General features: G+C 40.8%; 1 protein-coding gene across 5 annotated transcripts in view; it reads right to left on the bottom strand.

Moving 5' to 3' along the window:
• The window catches only part of Helz (helicase with zinc finger), a 181,032-nt gene that overhangs the window by 118,287 nt on the left and 39,931 nt on the right, over positions 1-22,814 (bottom strand). For 4 of the 5 annotated variants that reach the window (XM_045159247.1, XM_045159244.1, XM_045159245.1 and 1 more), the window contains 7 exons: positions 15,086-15,210; positions 11,795-11,851; positions 6,899-6,950; positions 5,660-5,735; positions 2,775-2,973; positions 1,435-1,542; positions 73-370 (listed from right to left, as the gene is read on the bottom strand). In XM_045159247.1, the coding sequence (XP_045015182.1) occupies positions 73-370; positions 1,435-1,542; positions 2,775-2,973; positions 5,660-5,735; positions 6,899-6,950; positions 11,795-11,851; positions 15,086-15,210 (915 nt within the window). The remainder of the gene's footprint in view (positions 1-72; positions 371-1,434; positions 1,543-2,774; positions 2,974-5,659; positions 5,736-6,898; positions 6,951-11,794; positions 11,852-15,085; positions 15,211-22,814) is intronic. The other variant, XM_045159248.1, reaches the window with a different exon arrangement.

The raw sequence follows: 22,814 nt of genomic DNA on the forward strand, positions 1-22,814 counted from the left end.
TAAGGGTCAGTACATATCTTTTAATGTTGCCTTTTAATACATGGTATCAGGGGAAAAAAGTCTAAATATTACCTTCTGTAGAAGCTGCATCAATCATTACTCTTTGCATGAGTACTGGTTCCAATCCAAAGTCGAAAACTATGGTTTGGCGAAAAGTTCCAAATATTTCTGTGTTAAATGCTATCCCGACTTTATACACGTAATGATCTAATCCATTTTGGACCATCTTTCCTCCTATCCATTCTTGACAGTTTTCTGGGACTTCTTGTGATACCTGGGTAGTACTATCTCCGGCAGATATTGCAATGATACTAAAATGAGGACGATGAGCATCATAAAGCAATGCTACACGACACAGCATTCTTGCAGGCTACAAGGAAGTTAAAATAGTGCATTGAGTACAAGGGGGTGAAAATTCCAATTGTAACTGGGCTCTTCAATGAAAATATTTCCATAAGGGACTGTTACTTTCCCATGCTTCTAAGATACTGTTACATTACAAACTACTCAAAAGTCATTTAAGGAAAAGGATGAGAATGGTTAGAAAAAAAGTAGTAATTACTAAAAATGATATATTTCACTGACATCACCAGCTACTGTGTCCTACTACAGTATGTTCACCTTTCCCTGTGACAAAATTTACCACCTTGTATCGCCCTTAACCTCCAAAAGGGAGCGTGGAGACTAAAGTCAGCAGCCTCGTAGGAGGCCATTAGCTCTGAAATCGCTGGATTGTGTTCAGCGCTGAAGTGAAACACTCATCAATTTTTCTCAGCTCAAGATACAAATGGTACAGTAGGAAAAACACCACCAGGAAGAACAAAAAACTCTTCCAAGGAACATACTCACTATAATGTTCTTGGCTTTGCTCCAATCTTAAATTTTGACTATCATAATTTAAGATGAGAAGCACTGCAGAGCATGCCTCATACTAAATACCCTGTCTAGGACTGGGGACATAGCTCAGTGGTAGAACACTTGCCTAGTATGTTCATGGCCCCAGGTTCAATCCTCAGGACCACAAAAACAAACAGAATTTGTTAAATAATCAAATCCAATATAAAAACAAATTGCCATTGGTTTAAAATTCTTAGACCTGCCAGATTAAAATGATGCAACTATCAAGAAGTATATTTTAATCCATGAGCCCCATCCTATGTCCTAAGTTAAGAAAGCAATATATGTCAGACTGCTTTACTAATACAAAGAAAAGGAAGCATTCTAAACATCTACCATGCTCTTATCTCAAAGTGGGAATAAATGTAGTTTAATGACTGAAATGGAGGTCCATCTTAACGTAGTACACAGCCTACAGAAAATGTACTAAGACTATTAAAATGTTTTCAACGTTTGCTTAGCAGACATTGAAAGGTCCACGAGAGATTCAAGGAACTGAACGGAATGCATACTCTCTAGTGAGCACACAACCCATACCTTACAAGTGAGAGCGAAGGTCCACGTGTGGTGAGACTTTTTGGTGCTGACGGTCAGGGCCAGGGCAGGGCTGTGCTCGACCTCTACTCCCTCCACGCTCTCGCTGAGCTGCAGACAAAGCGCTTGTGTCAGGCACCACTGACAGCACACGGTACATTAGCACAGAGAACGCGTGTCACCGTTCACAAACCGATGGACTGTTTGCCAAACGAACTATTGAACACATTCATTATCAGTTATTTTTGTAAGAACAATATATAGTAAAGTTAACAGAAGAAAATTAAGAACCACAAAGTGAAGATCAAAAGCTCCCTGAGGTAGGGGCGGCTCAGCAGTTAGGCTCTTGCTTGCAAAGTCTGCCAGCCCAAGCTGTATTCCCCTGTCCCCACATATCTGGAATTCATTTGCAGTGGCAAAAGGCTCTGGCACATACATTCCTTCTCTGTGCTTGCAAAATAAATATATTTAAAAGCTTTAGGGATTGTAATGGGGATGTAATATGATGGAGAATGGAATTTCAAATGGGAAAGTGTGGGGGTGGGGAGGGAGGGAATTACCATGGGATATATTTTATAATCATGGAAAATGTTAATAAAAATTTTAAAAAAAAAAAAGCTTTAGGGGCTGGAGAGATGGCTTAGCAGTGAAGGTGCTTGCCTACAAAGCCTAAGGACCCATGTTCAGTTATCCAATAACCACATAAGCCAGATGCACAAGGTGGTGCATGCATCTGGAATTCATCTGCAGTGGATGGAAGCCCTGGCATGCCCATTGTGTTTGTCTGTCTGTCTGTCTCTGTCTCTAAAATAAATAAATAGAAATAATTTTAAACTCTTTTTTGAAGCAAGCCCAACAGACTGGCTTGTTTCTTAATGGGGGCGAGAAGAAAGAGAATGAGAACTGGCATACCAGGGCCTCTAGCCACTGCAATCCAACTGCAAACAGGCGCACCACCCAGTGCCCACGTGCGACCTCGCGTGCTTGCATAACTGCATGTCTGCCTCATGTGGGACCTGCAGAGTCTAACATGAATCCTTAGGCTTAGCAGGCAAGTGCCTTAACCATTAAGCCATTTCTACAGCCCAAAAGTTTCAATTCTCAAAAAACAAAAAAAAAAAAATCTGTGAAAGAAGGTAGTAAGAGTTTCAAATTTCCAAGCAAATGATTGTTATGCCCTTTATTTAATCGAAGGGGTCTACTTTTGCTATATATAACCCCACTTTATCAAAAACAAGTTCTTGATAGATAAGGGAATAAGCCAAAATATAGCACATGAAAAAGCAAAGATTCAATCAAGTTCATTGTTTAGCAGAACAATCAGAAACTGTTGTTATCCTCACCACTTTCTCAGGAGATAATGAGTTCATCCACTTCTCGATCAAGGACTCCATGTAGCTGCCTGAGAGCTGCTTGTTCTCGTTTTGCTGTTTCAGTTTTATCAGCCGTGAGGCGTATCTTTTCTGCCACTCTGCGAGCTCTTCCTGGGAATGTGCTGAAGTGCACTGGGCACCATACCTACAGATTCCTTGTTCTAAAAATCTACGTAGAACAGGAAAGACTGTTTTATCATAGCCTTCATTCAATCATTTAGATAACCTTCCACCATTTACCCTTTATCTCAGTAACAGTAAGAAAGCATCTTCTGAAAGGCCATTATCATCACCCTACTCTACCCGATACAATGGAAGGAGAGGAGGTTTATAGAACATGAGACCATTCAGGATAATCTAATCACCACCCTTCCACATTCATTAGCTCCATTCTTTAGAATATAACAACCCTTCAACACAGATGCTGAAAACATGCTTTGGTTGGAATATAAGCACTCTTATTAGGTAAGTCCTCTCCAGACAGACTCTTTCTAAAGCAACACTGACAAAAAGTGGATTAGTGGTTCCCACACAGGTATGCCCTGCTTCCAAAATGATAGGACCTCAAGAAAATGTTCCATACTCATGAAAAAAATTAAACTGATGTCTTAAGACTTCTACTTTTCTACTTCCAGATGTGATGCTTTAAATCTTTTCTACATTGGTATTATTTATATTTTACTAAAAATATAGGATAATATTTTCAAGTAAATTTAGAATAACTTTTATGTTACAGAGTCACAATGAATGAGATACTTATATTCAATTCTTCAAGGGATAAATACATAGCTAATCACTTCAAAGGATAGAGTTAATGATTTCTCAGTGGTTGTGACTCAGAACAGCAGGAGGACAAGCTGGAGATGTGGCTAGATGCATGAGGCCCTGGGTTTAATGCTGCATGCCAGGTGGTAGAGCACAGGACTAGATGCATGAGGCCCTGGGTTTAATGCTGCATGCCAGGTGGTAGAGCACAGGACTAGATGCATGAGGCCCTGGGTTTAATGCTGCATGCCAGGTGGTAGAATACATGGCTAGCCTGCATAAAGCCATGGATTTAATTTTGCTTATCAGGTGGCAGAGTGCATGGCTAGCATATATATGAATGAGGCCCTGGGTTTATCTTCAATACCACACACTAGGATGATGACAGATAATGATGATATAGTTATTTCATAAAGCTATACAATTTTAGGTGTTTTATCACAAAGAAACAAGTATTCAACATGACAGGGATTTGGTTCCTTATACAATATGCATATATACCAAACATACCCCATAAATATGTATAGTTATGTGTCAACCAAAAATAATTGTTTTAGAAACAAAAACTTAATTGATAATTTGGTAGTCAAAAGTAGAAAATTAAATGGATTTGGTTATTAATTCAGAGATTTTTAAATAACCTGTAGAATGATGGTAAAGCCAGCTTTAGGTCATAAGAAACATTTAAAAATTGGTAAAAAGATACGGGCTGGGGAGGAATAAAGTCCATATAGCAAAACAGACACAAGAGAGATATTTTAGTCAATTTTCAACTGGAAAAAAATATGGCTGGCAGGAATACAAAATAAGCACTGCTCAATACAAATAATTGCCATTGCTAAGTGGCTCATTACACTGAACAGCTGAGTGTCTCCAAATCTTCTGGTGTTGCAGTGGAGCGCTGGAACTTAAAATTACTGTCACAGTCTCAGATGCTTCAGGGACACAATTCAAGTCATGAATTTACGTGCCTTCAAGTATGATGACCTCATGAGACAGAAATCCCTTTGTCTTTTGATGGATTATTACTTTGCTATTTCTCTTTTAAAAGTCTTCTCATCTAGACTATAAATCTTAAATTTCCTTTTCACAGGATTTTGTTTTATATCTCCAGCAACTCAGTGTCACTAGCAATTTTAATATTTGCTAATTACGTTTCCTACTTTGACTACAAAATGAAATCTACTTCTTGACTACTATTAGATCACCAAAATTACCTATCAAGTCCTAGAGAGATGGCTAAGCAGTTAAGCTGCTTGCCTGCAAAGCGTAAGGACCTGTTTGACTCTCCAGGTCCCACGCAGACATACACAGTGATACAAGCATGCATGGTTGCACCTGCACGTACAGTGGCACATGTGTACAAAGTGGCACACACAACTGGAGTTCGACTGCAGTGGCTGGAGGCCTGGTGTGCCAATTCTCTTCCCTCTCCCTCTCTGTCTCTTGCTCTCACATTTAAAAAAAAAAAGGAAAGTCTGTTGGGCTTGCCTCAAAAAATATTTTTTAGCACAAATCAAGTTTCCTTCACTATCAGAAGCAATCTCCTAATTACTCATTCTTATAAAATGAACTGAAGAGTTCACCCTTTTAAATATAACTTTCTTCTTACATCAATATGTAAGTATTTTATTTGAAAGGTTAGGCCTACAAATATAAACTACTCAAATTCTTCATAAGGATTACAAGATTTTTTTAAAGAGTAAGAAAATAATTTCATGTCTTAATTTATATAATTTCACTTCAATTACCACATCTAAGTAAATCCCACTGCAACAAGAGACTAGAAATTAAGTTCCACCACAACACAATCATCACCACGAAAGACTTCTGAACTAAATCCTTACAACCTGCATTCTTACCATTGTTTAAAATGAAAACATGTCTCATGGATATAGTTTTGACTTTTATTATTTAGTGACAATGATTTTTTATAGCTTCTGTATCAAGTGGAAAATAAACCATTTTATTTAGTCACCCTTCACATATTAGCTTCTCGGAATTTGAATTACTGCTTCTCAAAAAGTCAAGGAAAATTATGTATCCTTTCATCAAAGACATGTAATTGTTTTAATAAAAAATCACATTACCTTTTACACAAAGTATATTCCTCGCTGCTTGTGATTCCCCTAGGTGGTGGGCGGAAATGCCAACCATTACAAGACCCTAGGGAATAATCAGGATATAGTCTTATCATTTGAGGCTACCTAGTAATACTGGTATTCAATGTGCAAGAAATACTATAATCCCTTCATACAAATTATCCCTGATGATGTAAAAAATATTAAAAATTAAAAAAAGGCATGAGATACTCACTCCATCATTAACTATGTGAAACATAGACCTTACTGGAAAAGCAGTTACCCAGCAGTTACATCAGGTTGGTGGCCCTGACTCTGACATAGCAATTGGTGGGCCTATTTCTAGAGCAATCTCTTCCCTAATAACACAAGCGGTGAGGCTGGAACGCTTGTCATTTTTCTAGCATCTCTATTAGAGATCCCTTGGGGAATGAAAACATGATTTCATCTTGGAAAGAAATCATATACAAATGCCACCACCACACGTTGAGTGAGAAGTTCCCCATTATCATTTACATTCCTTAGGATCTATGTGACATGCATTATTATATAACATTTTATAATGGAAATAAGTTCAAACAGCTAACTTCTGAGCTAGGAGCTACACACACACACACACACTGAACTGTGATTCAGTTACATCAGGCTTCAAATAAGCCAAGGAAAAGATTAATAGAAAAGGATAGAACTTACAAAGGCTGAGCAACCATTTTCTATTTTCACAAGTAATCCCCGCCCCAACCCCCAAAAAAGAAGATAAGGAGTTCAAGGCTAATCTCATCTACGTACATAGTTAGAGGCCAGACTAAGCTACATAAGACATTGTCTCAAGGCCCACCCCATCCAGAAAGAAAGCCCTTGGCCTTTCCTTTCTTGTGGAAAAGGGCAGCAAAGGAGATAATAGACTTCCATCAAGACAGAACTCAAGTTACAGATCTGAACTGCCAAAAGGTGAAGATTATAATCAGCCTAGGAATGGAGAACAGGGGAGTCCTCTCTATGGATGCTGAAAATAAGCTCCATCAAGGCAAGATGATGGACCTGATAACCTCTGAGTGACCTCCAACCACCACTCCCCAGCCATCCTATGGAAAGTGTTAGGCAGAAAATGAATTTCACCCACATCTACTTGTAAATTCTGATATTCTTAACATGTGCTGTGTAACTCAATAAACTTCCTCCCAGTAATCCATAAAAGCACAAGCCAGAAGCAGAGTGACCAGAAGGGTGGCAGAATGGGGTACATACCCTCATCGAAGTCTTCCATGCGATACCCAGAGAGGACATTACTCGTTGCTGTCTGCAATTGCACAAATGAAAGACATGTAAGACAAAAACTGCAACTGGTATTGACTTAAATTTGAACATCTTCAACGTTAGAAACAAAGAAAGAGTCTGACTGTAAGTTTTTAATAACATTAATGGTACATGATACTTTTTGCTCTTCATTTTGTTAAACTACAAAATTTGGAAAGCAAAGCCCTTCCCAGGCCTTCTTTTAGAAAACTAATGAGATACCCCCAAAAGATAAAGACAACCTATTCTCAGAAGAAAAGCCTCATGCCAGGCGTGGTGGCACACACCTTTAATCCCAGCACTCAGGAGGCAGAGGTGGGAGGATCACTATGAGTTTGAGGCCAGCCTGAGACTACATAATGAATTCCAGGTCAGCCTCGGTTAAAGTGAGACCCTACCTCAAAAAAAAAAAAAAAAAAAAAAAAAAAAAAGGACAAGAAGAAAAGCCTCAATTTTGAACCCCATGGGATGGTGGCACCTTCTATCCACATTTCACTCTCCTTGAGAATGACCAAGTGAACAGACAAGGTGCCTTTACTCCGGCAGCTACTGGTGTGCTATTACATCAGGGCTGAGCACCTCCTCCCATCAAGTTCCCTTCAACCTGGGGTGAGCCTCTTGCACAATGGAGATAAAGACTGGCAGCCAAAAGACTGCCCCTTGCTAAGACAAACACCCCTCTACACATTTAGCTATGAAGTCACCTTAAGCACCACACCCCAAATCTTGACCAAGCATCAATAGCAGCACGTTCTTAACTACTGCACAGACCTGACGTGCGGGAGAAGACTGCGGACAGCTCACCACCTTCCTGCGCTCCACAGACCACAGTCCCACACATAGGGAAGAGTGCGCCAGGGAAAAGATGGGGGATCGCCTAAGCACTTCACACACAGTGTGGCCAAAACAAAATTCACAATTTACCCAGCAAGTAAACCACTTCCAATGAATGGATTCTTCCTCAAAGAAAGCCAGGCTGGGGCTGGAGAGATGACTTAGCAGTTACAGCACATGCCTATGATGCATAAGGACCCAGGTTCGATTCTCCATGTCCCATGTAAGCCAGATAGATGCACATGGTGGCGCATGCATCTGTAGTTTGCAGTGGCTAGAGGTCCTGATGTCCCTATTCTCACACTCTATCTGTCTGTCTGTCTGTCTGTCTAATAAATAAATGAATCTGAAGAAAAAAATTTTTTTTTGTTTTTTTGAGGTAGGGTTTCACTCTAGCTCAGGCTCTCCTATAGTCTCAGGATAGCCTCGAACTCACGGCAATCCTCCTACCTCTGTCTCCCGAGTGCTGGGGTTAAAGTCATTGTGCCACCACACACTTTTTTTTCGTAATGCCAGGCTGGAGCTGGAGGGAAGGCTTAGCAGTTAAGACATTTGCCAGCAAAGCCAAAGGACCCAGGTTTGATTCCCCAGGACCCACATTAGCCAAATGTACAAGGGAACGCACGCGTCTGGAGTTCATCTGAAGTGGCTAGAGGCTCTGGTGTGCTTGCTCTCTCCCCCGCCCCCCACTTTCTCTGTCAAATAAACAAATAAATAAAAATATTTTAGGGCTGGAAAGATGGCTTAGCAGTTAAGTCATTTGCCTGCAAAGCCAAAGGATCCCCGTTCAATTCTCCAGGACCCAAGTAAGCCAGATGCATAAGGGGCACATGTATCTGGAGTTTGTTTGGAGTGTCTGGAGGCCCTGGCGCACCCACTCTCTCTGTCTCTCCGCCTGTTTCTCTCAAATAAATAAATAAAAATTTTTAAATAAATAAATAAAAGAAAATCTTTTTTTTAAAAGCCAGGCTGAATTTTAAGTCATACACTCTTTCTTCTATCCTCAGTATTACATAGCCTGCCCAAGAACGTCTATAATGTCTCTTTCATCTCTCTCATGCTCTATCCCACTGTCATTTACCCGTGAGGTAACTGCCTGCCCTCCTCAACCTTCACTTGGCTGTGCCCATCATCAGGCTCCTGCCCCCATACTTCCCTGCAGTACCAGCCTCCCTCCCCCTGCTATTATTTCTATTACTGCGCCAACTGCCCACAGCCTGCTCCGTGCACACACTGGTTACACACATCGCTGACTGCCCCACAAGACTGCTTGCCATTAGCTCAGCCCTCCAGAACCTTGAATGGTACAAGACTAAGTAAATGTGAAACTCAATCAGGAGGAGGAAACAGCACATCAAAATGAAATTTGGAATGTCTTGTACTACAGAAAGAATGGGACCAATGCTAATTGGGTATATGTGAAATCACACTGTCATCATCATATCTACGTGGTTGACTTGGTCGAACTTAGAGCTAAACCACTGTAATAATGCCACGATAAAGAAGGAAGAGTCTGTCACTGCCAAGCTACTTAGTATCATCTATGCGCTTAGCTGTGGGGTTTTGTTTTCCTGTTGTTTTCCTTTTCTGAGGTAGGGTCTCACTTCAGCACAGGCCGACCTGGAACGCACTCTGTAGTCTCAGGCTGGCCTCAAAGTCACAGCAACACTCCTACCTCTGCCTCCTAAGTGCTGGGTTTAAAGGCATGAGCCACCATGCCTGGCCATTAGCAAGTTTGTAATAAAGTTGGGACTGAATATGCATATACATATATAAATTGGCAAAGATGTCAGAAACAAATAGCCTTATTTCAAGCATTCTTTCATTAAAAAAAAAAAAAAAGATGGCTTCAAATTCTCCAAGTAAGGCCTATATGCCATAGTCCAACTTAAACCCTTAAAATAGGATAGTACTTTAAACATAAGCATGTTTAAACATAAAAGCTAAACATTCATTCCAAGTATGAAATGTTTGTTTGTTTGTTTGCTTGTTTGTTTTTCAGGGTAGGGTCTCACGCTAGCCCAGGCTGACCTGGAATTCACTATGGAGTCTCAGAGTGGCCTCAAACTCACAGGGATCCTCCTACCTCTGCCTCCCGAGTGTTGGGATTAAAGTTGTGCGCCACCACGCCCGGCTCAAGTATGAAATTTTTAAAGCAGTTCTTTTTTAAGCCTTATCCAAATAGCCAGCAAGCTGCACACACATGTAATCCCAGCACTTACAAGGCTAAGGCAATAAGATCCCCATGAGTTTAAGGCCAGGCTGAGCTACAGAGTTAAGACACTGACTCAAACAAAAAAGTATCAAAATTAATTTACCAAACTTATTGTGCAAGAAGAATATGAATGAGATGCTTGGACCATAAAATTAAGCCAAAAATCCTTGTAACTGCTGGAAGGAACAAATACATGCCCGCAAGTTGGTGCCTGAGAAAACTTGCAGTGGGCAGGCAAGCCTGTGCGCTGGTGTCAGGCTCGGTGCAGAACAGGTGAGGGTGGGGAGGAGCCCCAGAGGGAGCACTGGGAAGGTGAGCCACTGGGCCTGGCTGACTACTGGTCATCAAGCTTTTAGACTTCAGGGGACCGTGTTTGTTTTGGTGCTCGGACTCCAAGGAAGAAGGCAGTATCAGTCATTACTCCCAGCTTCAGGGAAAGGAGCTGAGGGTTATATCGCTAGAGTTCTTTCCTACTTGTTTATTCATGTTTGCTTACATTTTTGTTATACTAATTTGGGTTTGGTTTCTGACGCTCTCACTGTGTGGCCCAGCTTGGCCTGGAGCTTACTGTTTTGGGTAGGCTGATCTCAAATTCACAATCTACCTACCTCTAATACACTTCCCACAAAATTACACCCATCAACTCACTGAACAACCCGAGTTTTGCTGGAGATATTAGTTGTTTCCATTTTCCTAAGGAAGGTGCCAGCTCTGAGTCTTCATTCTCGTCCACTCACATTGACAGGGTTAATGCTATTTAGCACAATCCTTAAATGAAAAATGTTGTTTACTTCCAAATGTGTCAGGAGATGGTTTGTTTGTTGGTTTGTTTTGAGGCAGGGTTTCACTCTAGCCCAGGCTGACCTAGAATTCACTCTGTAGCCCCTGGATAGCCTTGAACTCAACTATTCTCCGACCTCGGGCTCCCAAGTGCTGGGATCAAAGGAGTGCACCACCATGCCAAGTAGATATTTATTTATTTACTTACTTACTTACTTACTTATTTGAGAGAAATAGGCGGGGGGGGTGGTGGAAATGGGCACCCCAGGGCCTCCAGACACTGCAAACAAACTCCAGATGTGTGCACTCCCTTGTGCATCTGGCTTACATGGGTCTGAGGACTCAAAACTGGGTCCTTTGGCTTTGCAGGCAATCACCTTAACTGCTATGCCATCTCCCCAGCCCAAATATTTTATTCATTTATTATTTATTTCAGCAAAAAATAGGGAGAGAGAAAATTCTTAATAACATCAGCTCACCAACCAGAAACAATATTACTGTACTCACATAAAAAAGAAATTACAAAGGCTGGAGAGAAGGCTTAGCACTTAAGGCACTTGCATGCAGAGTCTAAGGACTCACGATCTACTCTCCAGGTCCCACATAAACAAGACACACGGTGATGCAAGCACACAGGGTGCACATGCATCTGGAGTTTGAGTGCAGTAGCTAGAAGCCATGACACACACAGACACGAACTCTCTCTCTCTCTCTCTCTCTCTCTCTCTTTCTCTCTCTCTCTCTCTCTCATTAAAAAAAAAAAAAAAAAAAAGTCTGTTGGGCTTGCCTCAAGAAAAAAGTTGCAAGCACCTGCCTAGCACACATAAGGCCACAGGGTTCAATCTCTAGCACCAAGAGGGGAAACCCAGAGGCCCCGCTGGGTTCAAGGAGGGTGGAAGGTGCCACCATCCTCCTTTGTCACCTTGCATTCTTGCTGATGGCACAGTGATGTTTAAGTATAAACACAGGATGCTCAGCCAGACTCAGGTTCTTCCAAAAGTACCCTGAAAGAGACTTACCTCTGTTTCTGTGAGAAGTGTTTTTAATCTTGTCAAATCTTTTGTTACCATTCCATTCTGAAAAGAAATGAAAATAGAAAATCAATCAGTACATTAATTTGTTGTTATCACATTACTCAATTACTCAGTTACTAAAGTTCATCCAAAGAAACTGTTATTTGCTTCTTTCATCCACACTACCATTAAGGCTAGAAATAAAGCTACACATCTATAGGAAAGTCAAAAAGGTAACAAGGAAAAGTATTCAGTGCACCTTTTCTGGTAGAGAGCAACAATGAATTTACCTTATGGAAGAATAAAATTAACTCAATAAGATATTTGTAACAGGTATCACCACAGGACAAAATATGGTAAGTGAGAAAAGCAAACCTAAAACTACCTGTATTCTGTTTCCTAAAAGTAGTTTTAAATTTAAAAACCCAGTATGAAGCCGGGCGTGGTGGCGCACGCCTTTAATCCCAGCACCTGGGAGGCAGAGGTAGGAGGATCGCCATGAGTTTGAGGCCACCCTGAGACTACAGAGTTAATTCCAGGTCAGCCTGGACCAGAGTGAGACCCTACCTCGCAAAACCAAAAAAAATAAAAAAATAAAAAAAAATAATAAAAACCCAGTATGTAAAATACTTAAGGTATGTAGAAAAGCCCCTAAGACTGGGTTTGGTGGTACATGCTTATAACCCATGCACTCAGGAAGTTAGAGAGAATCCCAAGTTTGAGGACACTCTGGGCTATTAAGAGATCCTGTCTCAAAAAAAAAAAAAAACTTTGGATCCCCACAAGTTTGGGGCCACCCTGGGCTACCCAGTAAGTTCTAGGATAGCCTGGGCTTCAGAATGAGCACTGCCAAAAACTAAAATAGCACTAGAGTGATGGCTCAGCACTTACCTGCAAAGCCTAAAGACTTGGGTTCGATTCCCCAGTACCCACATAAAGCCAGATGCACAAAATGGCACATGCATCTGGGGTTCATTTGCACAGGCCAGAGGTCCTGGCTTGATACCCATTTGTTCACTCTGTCATTCTCTTCTAGAACTTCCCTTTCCCTCTCTCCCTCTCTACAATTAAATAAATAAAAATATTTTTAAATTATTTTTTTAAACTAAAATAAAAACAATTCTTCCCATCTAATGATAACTGATAGCTATACAATTTTGCTTTGTCCACTTCAGTGATTCTGGTGGGTTCACGAGACAATGCCCGATTAAAACAACGGTCTGTGTGTGGTAACTGCAAGACAGGAAGATACACGCCATTCAATAACACAGCAAGTCCTCTCCTGACTTCTGGATTTTTACCAGACATACTTCTTTGCAGAGAAAACTGCATCTGTGCTCTAGATGTTCAAAATCCCTATCAACTCCGAAGAATAAGTCACAAAGACTTCACAGTGTGTGGTAAAAATAAATATACTATAATTTTTTGCTTTCTGTTTGTCATGATTCCTAAAAAATAGCAGTCAGCTTCCTAACAACTATCAACTGCAGAAATTTACTCTTTTCTTACAGCTTCTACAGATCATCTACTGTAACGTTCCAAAAAGTAGTTCTTCAATTACAACAGTGGGAAGAAAATCTAGAAAATCTAGTACATGCTACATTAAAAATAGTATCCTAAAGTCTATACATAGCTATAGTTTCACCAAAGTAGGTATGGATATTAACTTACACACATTCCATGTTCTGAAACACAAGGAATTATTACTTATTTTAAGCATTTAACACACTGTATGAAATAAACATTTGAATTTAAGAAACCAAGTTAGGTGTAGCAGAACACTGTTGGATTCTCCATGCTTGGGAAGCTGAGGCAGGAGGATCTTGAGTTAGATGACAGCCTAAGCTACATAGTGAGTCCCGATCTCAAAACAGCAGTAACAAAAATAAAACAGCCAGGTGTGGTGGCTCATAGCTATATTCTAAATCCTTGGATGGTTGAGGCAGAAAGACCACTGTGAGTTCAAGGCCAGGCTGGACTACATAATGAAGCCCAATCTCAAAAAGCAAACAACAGGGCTGGAGAGATGTCTTAGTGGTTAAGCGCTTGCCTGTGAAGCCTAAGGATCCTGGTTCGAAGCTCGAGTCCCTAGGACCCACGTTAGCCAGATGCACACAGGGGCACACCCGTCTGGAGTTCATTTGCAGTGGCTGGAAGCCCTGGAGCACCCATTCTCTCCCTCTCTCCTTCCCTCCCTCCTCCCTCCCCCCCCCGGCACTCTCAAATAAATAAAGTAAAAATAAACAAAAAAAATTTTAAAAAGCAAACAACAGTGGGCTGGGGATATGGCTAGACAGCTAAGGGCACTTACTTGCAAAACCTGATGGCACAGGTTCAATTCCCCAGTACCCACATAAACCAAGGTGCACAAAGCAGCTCAAATGTCTGGAGTTCATTTCCAGCAGCAAAAAAAAACCCTGACAAGGCCATTTTCATTCTTTCTCATAAATAAATGAAGTAAACACATTATATAGTTGTAGAAAAAATAATCAGTGAAATAAAATGCAATAAAACTCTCATGCGCCCTTTCTCCCTCTCTCTCTCATGCTGATGTATAGGGTGGTATGGTGGTGCACGTCTTTAATACCAGGAGGGGCACTGTGAGTTCTAATACTAATTCCTGTCACCTAGAGTAAGACATTACCTCGTAAAAGGGAAAAAAAAAAAAAACAAAAAACAAAGATACTTTCAAGCTCTGCTAAATTATACTTTTAGAGAAAATCAATTAGCCATGATAAAACCCAAAACTCTATATGCCAACCTAAAAAAAAAATAGTTGTTTTTTTTTTTTAATTAAAAAAATCATTTAGGGCTTGGTGTGGTGGCACACACCTTTAATCCCAGCACTCAAAAGGCAGAGAGAGAAGGATCACTGTGGGTTTGAGGGCAGCCTGAGACTATATAGTGAGTTCCAGGTCAGTGTGGGTTAGAATGAGAACCTACCTTGAAAAAAACAACAGCAAAATAAATAAATAAAAGTTATATTATACTTCGGAATTTTTGTGCACATTGTCACAGACTACAAGGATTCAATGTCATGGGAGGGAGGGAATTACCATGGGATATTTTTTTATAATCATGGAAAATGCTAATAAAAATTTTTTAAAAATAATATATATTTTTAAAAAAAAGATTCAATGTCAGTGTGTTAAAAGAAATGAGAATCTCGCAATGTTGATCAACTCTCTTTTCTGACAGGAAACACTAAGATGAAATATGCACACATTTTCCACAATATACCCAAGGAGCCAAGCTTGATAGTTTCCAGGCATTCAAAACCCATGCTCACCAACGTACCAGGGACTCTCCTGACAGTGACGTGGCAAGGATGGAGGACACAGGCTGGAGCTTTCCCTTCAGCTGCATGCAGCACAGCACTGCCCGAAAGGCACCCTCTCCCTTGGCCAGTCCTTCCCCCAGCACTGCCATGGAAGAATACATCATTAACCACATTGTTCTTGATCACAACAGTTACACTCACAGGCAAGGCTTCGTATATGCAACAAGAGTAACTCCCAATGTAAGAGGGAAGCAGTCATGTCTCATCTAAGACTGCAAGGAAGAACAAGAAAGAGACATGTAGCAAAAAACATATGAACCAACTACAACCTCAGGCCAGTCAAGACCAGATCATAATCAACACAAAATTAACCGGAAAGCTCGCCACTATGCAGCTGGGGACGAGGGAAAACTTCACAGAAGGATAACTCTAGCAGCCAGGGATTGTATGCTCCTTGTTTGTTTGGTTTTTCTTTGATTTTTAAAATTTTATTTATTTACTTACACATGTGTGTATATGGGTATGCCAGGCTTCTTGCCACTGAAAACAAACACAGACATATGTGCCACTTTTTGTGTCTGGCTTTTACTTGGGTAGCTGGGGAACTGAACCCAGGCCGGCAGGCTTTGTAAACAAATGCTTTCAGCCACTGGACCATCTGCCTAGCCATGGAGAATTGCTTACTTCAAAACAGCAAATAGAAAAGGATTTTGAATGTCTCCAACACAAAGACATGATAAATGTCTGAAATGCTATACCAATTACTCTGATCTCATCATTACATACTGTATATATTCATAAGAATGTAAAATTATGGTGTGTTGACTAAAAAGAGTAAAACTTAAGTGATTAATTTTTTAAGCTCTAGCAGGGAATGGCAGTGCACACTTGTGGACAATACACTGAGATCTCAAAACAGAAAAAAAAAAAAACTCTACAGTGAACAATACCATTAAATCTATAATTTCTACCACCGGGCGTGGTGGCGCACGCCTTTAATCCCAGCACTGGGAGGCAGAGGTAGGAGGATTGCTGTGAGTTCGAGGCCACCCTGAGACTACATAGCGAATTCCAGGGCAGCCTGGGCTACAGTGAGACCCTATCTTGAAAAACCAAAAAAAAAAAAAAAAAAAATCTATAATTTCTAGCTATATAAGAGCTTATAAAGCTACAGACTTAGTAGCAAGCAGGTCCTGTGCCAGGAAAAAGTATGGCAGACCTGAAAATCTCAAGCTGGGAGTATGGCTCAGTTTACCAACTGAATGTTCTCATCATTCAAACAAACAGGTATCACTTACCCAGTTTCTATCAATATTTACCTAGTTTACATAATTACCACCAATATAAACATCACGGTTTGTACTGTGTTTCTTTCCACAGCAAATTCAATTCTCCATGTTATTAGTGTTTTCATTTATCATGTTATTGTCTAGACAATATTCTATCAAGTAAACACATCAATTTTTTTAGCCATTCTCTTGCTCTAGAAGGATTCTAATTTTTAATTTTAAAAATAGCTCTATAGCTGGACATGGTGGTGCACACCTTTAATACAAAAACTGAGAAGGCAGAGGTGAGAGGATTGCTGTGAGTTCAAGGCTACCTTGAGACTACACAGTGAGTTCCAGATCAGCCTGAGCTGGAGCGAGACCCTACCTGAAACACCAAAAAAGAAAAATAGTAACACTATGCTGCAAACTCAGAACCAGAATATCAAGAAGTGAATCAAAAATGAAAATGAATTCTAAGCTGGACATGGTGGGTTGCATCTGTAATTCCAGCTCAGAAAGCTGCAAGGGGCTGGAGAGATGGCTTAGCAATTAAGGAGTTTGCCTGCAAAAACTAAGGACCCATGTTTGATCTCTTTCCAGATCCCACATAAGCCAGACGCACAAAGGTGAGGCAAGCACAAGGCCTCACGTGCCCACTAGGTGGCGCAAGTGTCTGGAGTTCATATTCAGTGGCTGAGGCCCTGGCTTCTGTCTCTCTTCTCCCTCTGTCTCTTTCTACTCCTCTCGAAAATAAGAGAGGGAGGGAGGGAAGGAGGGAGGAAGGAAAGAAGGAAGGAAGGAGAAAGCTACCTAGCTAGCTACAGGAAGAGTATCAGGAGCTCCAAGCCATATAGGGCTCCACATCAAGACCTTCTCTTGGGGAAAAAATACTACAAAGCTAAAAAATCAAAATGATTATCTTCCAAAGTATCACTCATTTTACTTTTTAAAATTTTTTATTATTTGCAAGCAGAGAGGGGGAGGGAGAGAATGGACATGTCAGGATCTGTAGCCACTACAAAGGAACTCCAGATGCATGTGGTACTTTGTGCATCAGGCTTTATATGGGTACCGGAGAATCAAACTCAGGTCATTAGACTTTGCATGCAAGTGCCTTAACTGCTGAGCCATATCTCTAGCCCAGTCATTTTCTCTTTGACAATAAATTAACATATGGACACATACATAGATTCAGAAAGAATGATATATATATATATATATATATATATATATATATATATATACACACACACACACATATGTATATATGTATATATATATGTACCAACTCTAAAAAGTGGAAGGCCTAATAAATCAGCTTATTGGCCAGAGGCTAAAATGTCTACTTGGTATCATATGAAAAGGTACAAAATGACTAAATTAAGAACTCAACGGCTAATATTTCCCCTGCCCTCTTCTTTCTTTAGCTGTCATGAACAGATGCTTTTGGACATATAGGGCTGCAGCTTCTGTGGCATTTGATGCCCTTCCTACCAAGTTCTTTTTTCTAAATTTTTTTTTATTTTATTACTTTCTTTTTTTTTTTTTTTTTGAGGTTTTTTTGAGGCTGTCCTGAAATTCACTATGTAGTCTTAGGGTGGGTGGGCCTTGAACTTATGGCAATCCTCCTACCTCTGCCTCATGAGTGCTGGGATTATAGGCATGCACCACCATGCCTGGCTCTACCAAGTTCTTTGGTAAGGTCATTTTCTTTACAAGTGCATACAGAAAACAAAAAAGCTCTAACACCATTCTAAATTAGGCATCAACTAGGCCCCTGCTAGGTATTTCACCTCCAGTTTTAAATCCTGTAATACACTTTTGTTTTAATCCTGGTTATATTCCTCTTTTCCATATCTGGTCTCTAATCTGATCATAAAAGTCTTCATGGTTCACTCAAGCAATAGTGTGTACTATTCAAGCATGTGGAATTGAGTTCAGAAGTACCCAAATCTGGGTCTAACAGGACACAACTGTAATCCCAGCAGTGGAAGCAAGAGGATCCCTGGAGCCTACTGGCTAGGTACCTAGCTAAATGTATAAACTCCAGGCTCAGTGAGATACCCGGTCTCAAAAATAAAGTGGAGAGCAATTGATGAAGATACCTAATGTCAACCTCTGGAATCCACATACAACCATATACATATAAGCAAACATACTACATACACATGCAAAAGTAATCTTTGTGATCTGTCTTATAGCTTTAAATTACTACTTTTTTAATATTTTACTTATTTATTTGAGAGAGATGGAGAGGCAATGGTCTCCAGCCACTGCAAACAAACTCCACATGCATGCACCACCTTGTGCCTCTGGCTTATGTGGGTCCTGGGAAAACTGCCTGGGTCCTCAGGCTTCCCAGAGAAGTGCCTTAAGCAGAGAGCCGTAACTCTGGCCCCTCTACCATCTGTCTTCAGAAGTGCCCCTTCCTTCCCTGCAACTTACCATAAAGACTCCTGGATACCCTCCTCGTCATTCTACAGAAACACACGTCGTTGGCTCCTGACTGATTTTCAGTGTTCCAATAAAAATACTAGAGCTAATTCTTTTGCTGTGTCAAATATAAACATAATTATACACAAAAAAAAACTGGTAACAAGCTGGGTGTGGTGGCACACGCCTTTAATCCCAGCACTTGGGAGGAGGCAGAGGTAGGAGGATCGCCGGGAGTTTGAGGCCACCCTGAGACTCCATAGTGAATTCCAGGTCAGCCTGGGCTAGAGTGAAACCCTACCTTGAGAAACCAAAAAAAAAAAAAAAAAAACTAGTAACACAGGCAAGCATAGCTATAAACTTGAATCCTTGTTCCCTAGAACACTAGAAAAAGGTTCTGATTTCATGTATATGCTGGAATAAATTCTTTACTTCAGACACTGTTAAACTATTTGTAAGAACGGCCTGTGTGTACAGCTGCAGAGAAAGAATGGATGGTTTACTGTGCCTCTGACTTCCTTTATTAAAGAGCCCTTGGGCTGCAGGAATGGCTTAGCGGTTAAGGAGTTTTGCCTGCAAAGCCAAAGGACCCTGGTTCAATTCCCCAGGACCCATGTTAGCCAGATGCACAAGGAGGCACATGTGTCTGGAGTTCGTTTACAGTGGCTGGAGGCTCTGATGCACCTCTTCTTAACCCTCCTGCCCCACCGTCAAATAAATAAGTAAACATATTTTTAAAATAAAATAAGCCCTGGCTTCCACAGGGGCATCCCCATATGGTTGTAGCTAAGTTGAGCTCTAGTTACTGTTCAGTAACCAAATTAAGATGCTTCCACTGAAGAAGATGGTCAGTTTACCTGTATTTTTCTACATTAGTTCCCTGCCACCTCCTCTGTTTTAGAAGTCAGCATTTTGCCATCACTGCTGAAAGTCCCCAGAGGGTACTGTGATGGGAGAAGCAGCAAAACTCTCAACACCTCAGCTCAGGCACACCTTGTTTCTTTTCTTAAGTATTTTTTTAGCCAGCACCCCTTTAATACCAGTGTATTATAGTATATTATATATATATATGGAGAGAGAGAGAGAGAGTGCGCACGCACGCGCATAGTACATTACAGTACAGTGGAGGCAGTGGCAGGAGAATCGCCATGAGTTCGAGGACACCCTAACACTACACAGTGAATTTCAGATCAGCCTAGGCTAGAGTGAGACCTTACCTAGAGAAAAAATATGTTTTTAATATTTTATTTGTATTTATTTGAGAGAGAGAGAGAAAGAGGCAGAGAGAGAGAGAGAATGGGCATGGCAGAGCCTTTAACCATTGCTCAAGATGCATGCACTACCTTGTGTATCTAGCTTACATGGATTCTGGGGGAATCAAACCTGGGTCCTTTAGCTTTACAGGCAAGTGACTTAACTACTAAGCCATTTCTCTAGCCTAAATATTTTTATTTATGTATCTGTGGAAGAAAGAAACACAGAGAGAATGTGCATGCCAGGGACTCCTGCCACTGCAAACAAACTCCAGACACATGTGCCATTTTGTGCATCTGGCTTTATATGGGTACTGGGGAATTAAACCCAAGCAATCAGGCTTTGGAAGCAAGTGCCTTTAACCACCAAGACCAAGCCATCTCTCCAACTCCTCCCTTCTTTGTTTCTATGGTTAACTTGCTTGCTTTTTTCCCACTCAATAATTTGCTTACTGGAACAAAACAGACAGCTGGGCGTCGTGGCACGCACCTTTAATCCCAGCACTTGGGAGGCAGAGGTAGGAGGATGGCTGTGAGTTCAAGGCCACCTTGACTGAAGACTACAGAATAAATTCCAGGTCCGCTAGAGTGAGACTCTACCTCAAAAAAAAAAAAAAAAAAGAAGACATTTTGCGACTCTTGTATTTTCTTTGTCCTGTGGGGAAAGCTTTGTGTTCAAGACTTCACACTAATCTTTAGGAGCTCAGTGGTTAAAGCACATTGCTGTACAGTGTGAGGACATGAGTTCTGATCACCAGCACCCAGGGACATGTTAAGTGGGTCTGGCGGCATGACCATAATCTCAGCACTCCAGAGGCGAAGAGGGGGTCTAGCTAGACTAGCCAAATTGGCAAGCCCTAGTTTCAACTGAGAGGTGAGGAGTGATAAAGGAAGACACACGATGTCAACCTCTGGCTTCCACATACATGTATGTGCGTGTGTACCCACAAACATGCAAACATGCATATACACATGCGTACATACCTCAGATACACATATGCAAAAAAGAATCATTTATTTCAGTCCTTCTTTGGTACAAAATTTGTAAAGATTTTATAAGTCAAGGTATCATTAATCTTTAAATCTCCTTTTTTAAAAATATTATTTATTTGACAGAGAAAGAGGGAGAGAATGTGAGAGAATGGGCGCGCCAGGGCCTCCAGCACCTGCAAACAATTCCAGAAGCGTGCGCCCCTTGTGCATCTGGCTTACGTGGGTCCGGGATCCTTTGGCTTTGCAGGCAAACACCTTAACCGCTAATCCATCCCTCTAGCCCTGAATCTCCTTTTACGTATAAATAAATCTCAGGTTTAGGCATGTACCTCAGTGCTAGAACACTAGCTTAATATACAGGAAGCCTGGGTTCAACCCTAAGTACTTCAAAATAAAAAAGTTACTAGGTATTCTGGAGAAATTAAAGAGTGAAAACCAAAGTCCAATTCCAAAAAAACCTTAAATCCTGTAAGAAAACAAAACTATAAACGACTGATACACAAGCTGGACCTCAGGTGAGTGAAAACAGCCAGCACAGAAAGTCACCTCGCAGGAGTCCACGGATGAAACACTTGTAAAATGACAAAATTATCAAAAAGAGCAAGTTAGTGGTTACCAAGGGATAGGAATGGTGGAAAGTTGGGGAAAGAGATAGCACAAGAGAATCTTAATGGTGTTGGTGGCAGTATAAATCACACGATAAAATATGTATGTAATTCCTGGGCTTGATACTGTACCATAATCATGAAATGTAATCATCATGGGAAAGTGAGTGATATACAGGACTTCTCTTTGTAACACCCTAGAAATCTATAATTATTTCAAAATAAAAAGTTTTTTAAGCTGGGTATGGTGGTACACACCTTTAATCCCAGCACTCAGGAGGTTGAGGTACGAGGACTGGTTTGAGTTTCAGCCAGTCTAAGACTGCATAGTGAATTCCAAGACAGCCTGGGCTACAGCAAGGCCTTACCTCGAAAAACCAAGAAAAAAAAGTTTCTTAAATTCTAAATTCCTGTTAAGGAAATGTCTTTAAAATATGATTAATATACCAGAGTCTAAAGGGCAATGAATTAAGAACTAACTAGTTTGCTACCCTACTGAAGAAGCATGAGAAACAGAAATCACTAGATGAATAAGAATCTAAAGATAGGGCAGGAGAGATGGCTTAGTGGCTAAAGCACTCACCTGCAAAGCCCAAGGAACCAGATTCAATTCCCCAAGACCCACATAAACCAGACGCACAAGGTGGCGCATGTGTCTAGAGTTTGTTTGCAGTGGCTGGAGGTGCTAGACTGCCCATTCTCTCTATATATGTACCCCCCCCCTCGCCACACAAAAATAAATATTTTTTAAGAAAAAAGAATCTGAACATAAAGCCATGTATGGTGGCACATAACCTTTAATCCTATAATCCCAGCACTCAGGAGGCAGAGGTAGAAGAATCACTGTGAGTTCAAAGCCACTCTGAGACTACATAATGAATTCCAGGTCAGCATGGGCCAGAGTGAGACCCTACCTCAAAAAAAAAAAAAAGCCGGGTGTGGTGGTGCATGCCTTTAATCCCTTCACTCAAGAGGCCACCGTGAGACTACATAGTGAACTTGAAAAAACCTCGAAAAAACAAACAAAAAAAAACAAGCAAAAAGGGGGGAGGAGAAGGAAGAGGAGGGAAGAAAACTAATTTAACCACTTCACTTAAGCAGTGACACTGACTTGGCAAGCTTCACAATCCAGAACACAAATGACCTAGGAAAAACAAAGCCCAATACTTCATGTTCTACATGCCCTCCAAC

This window comes from Jaculus jaculus, chromosome 9 (genome assembly GCF_020740685.1).
Source record: "Jaculus jaculus isolate mJacJac1 chromosome 9, mJacJac1.mat.Y.cur, whole genome shotgun sequence".
NCBI lineage: Eukaryota > Metazoa > Chordata > Mammalia > Rodentia > Dipodidae > Jaculus > Jaculus jaculus.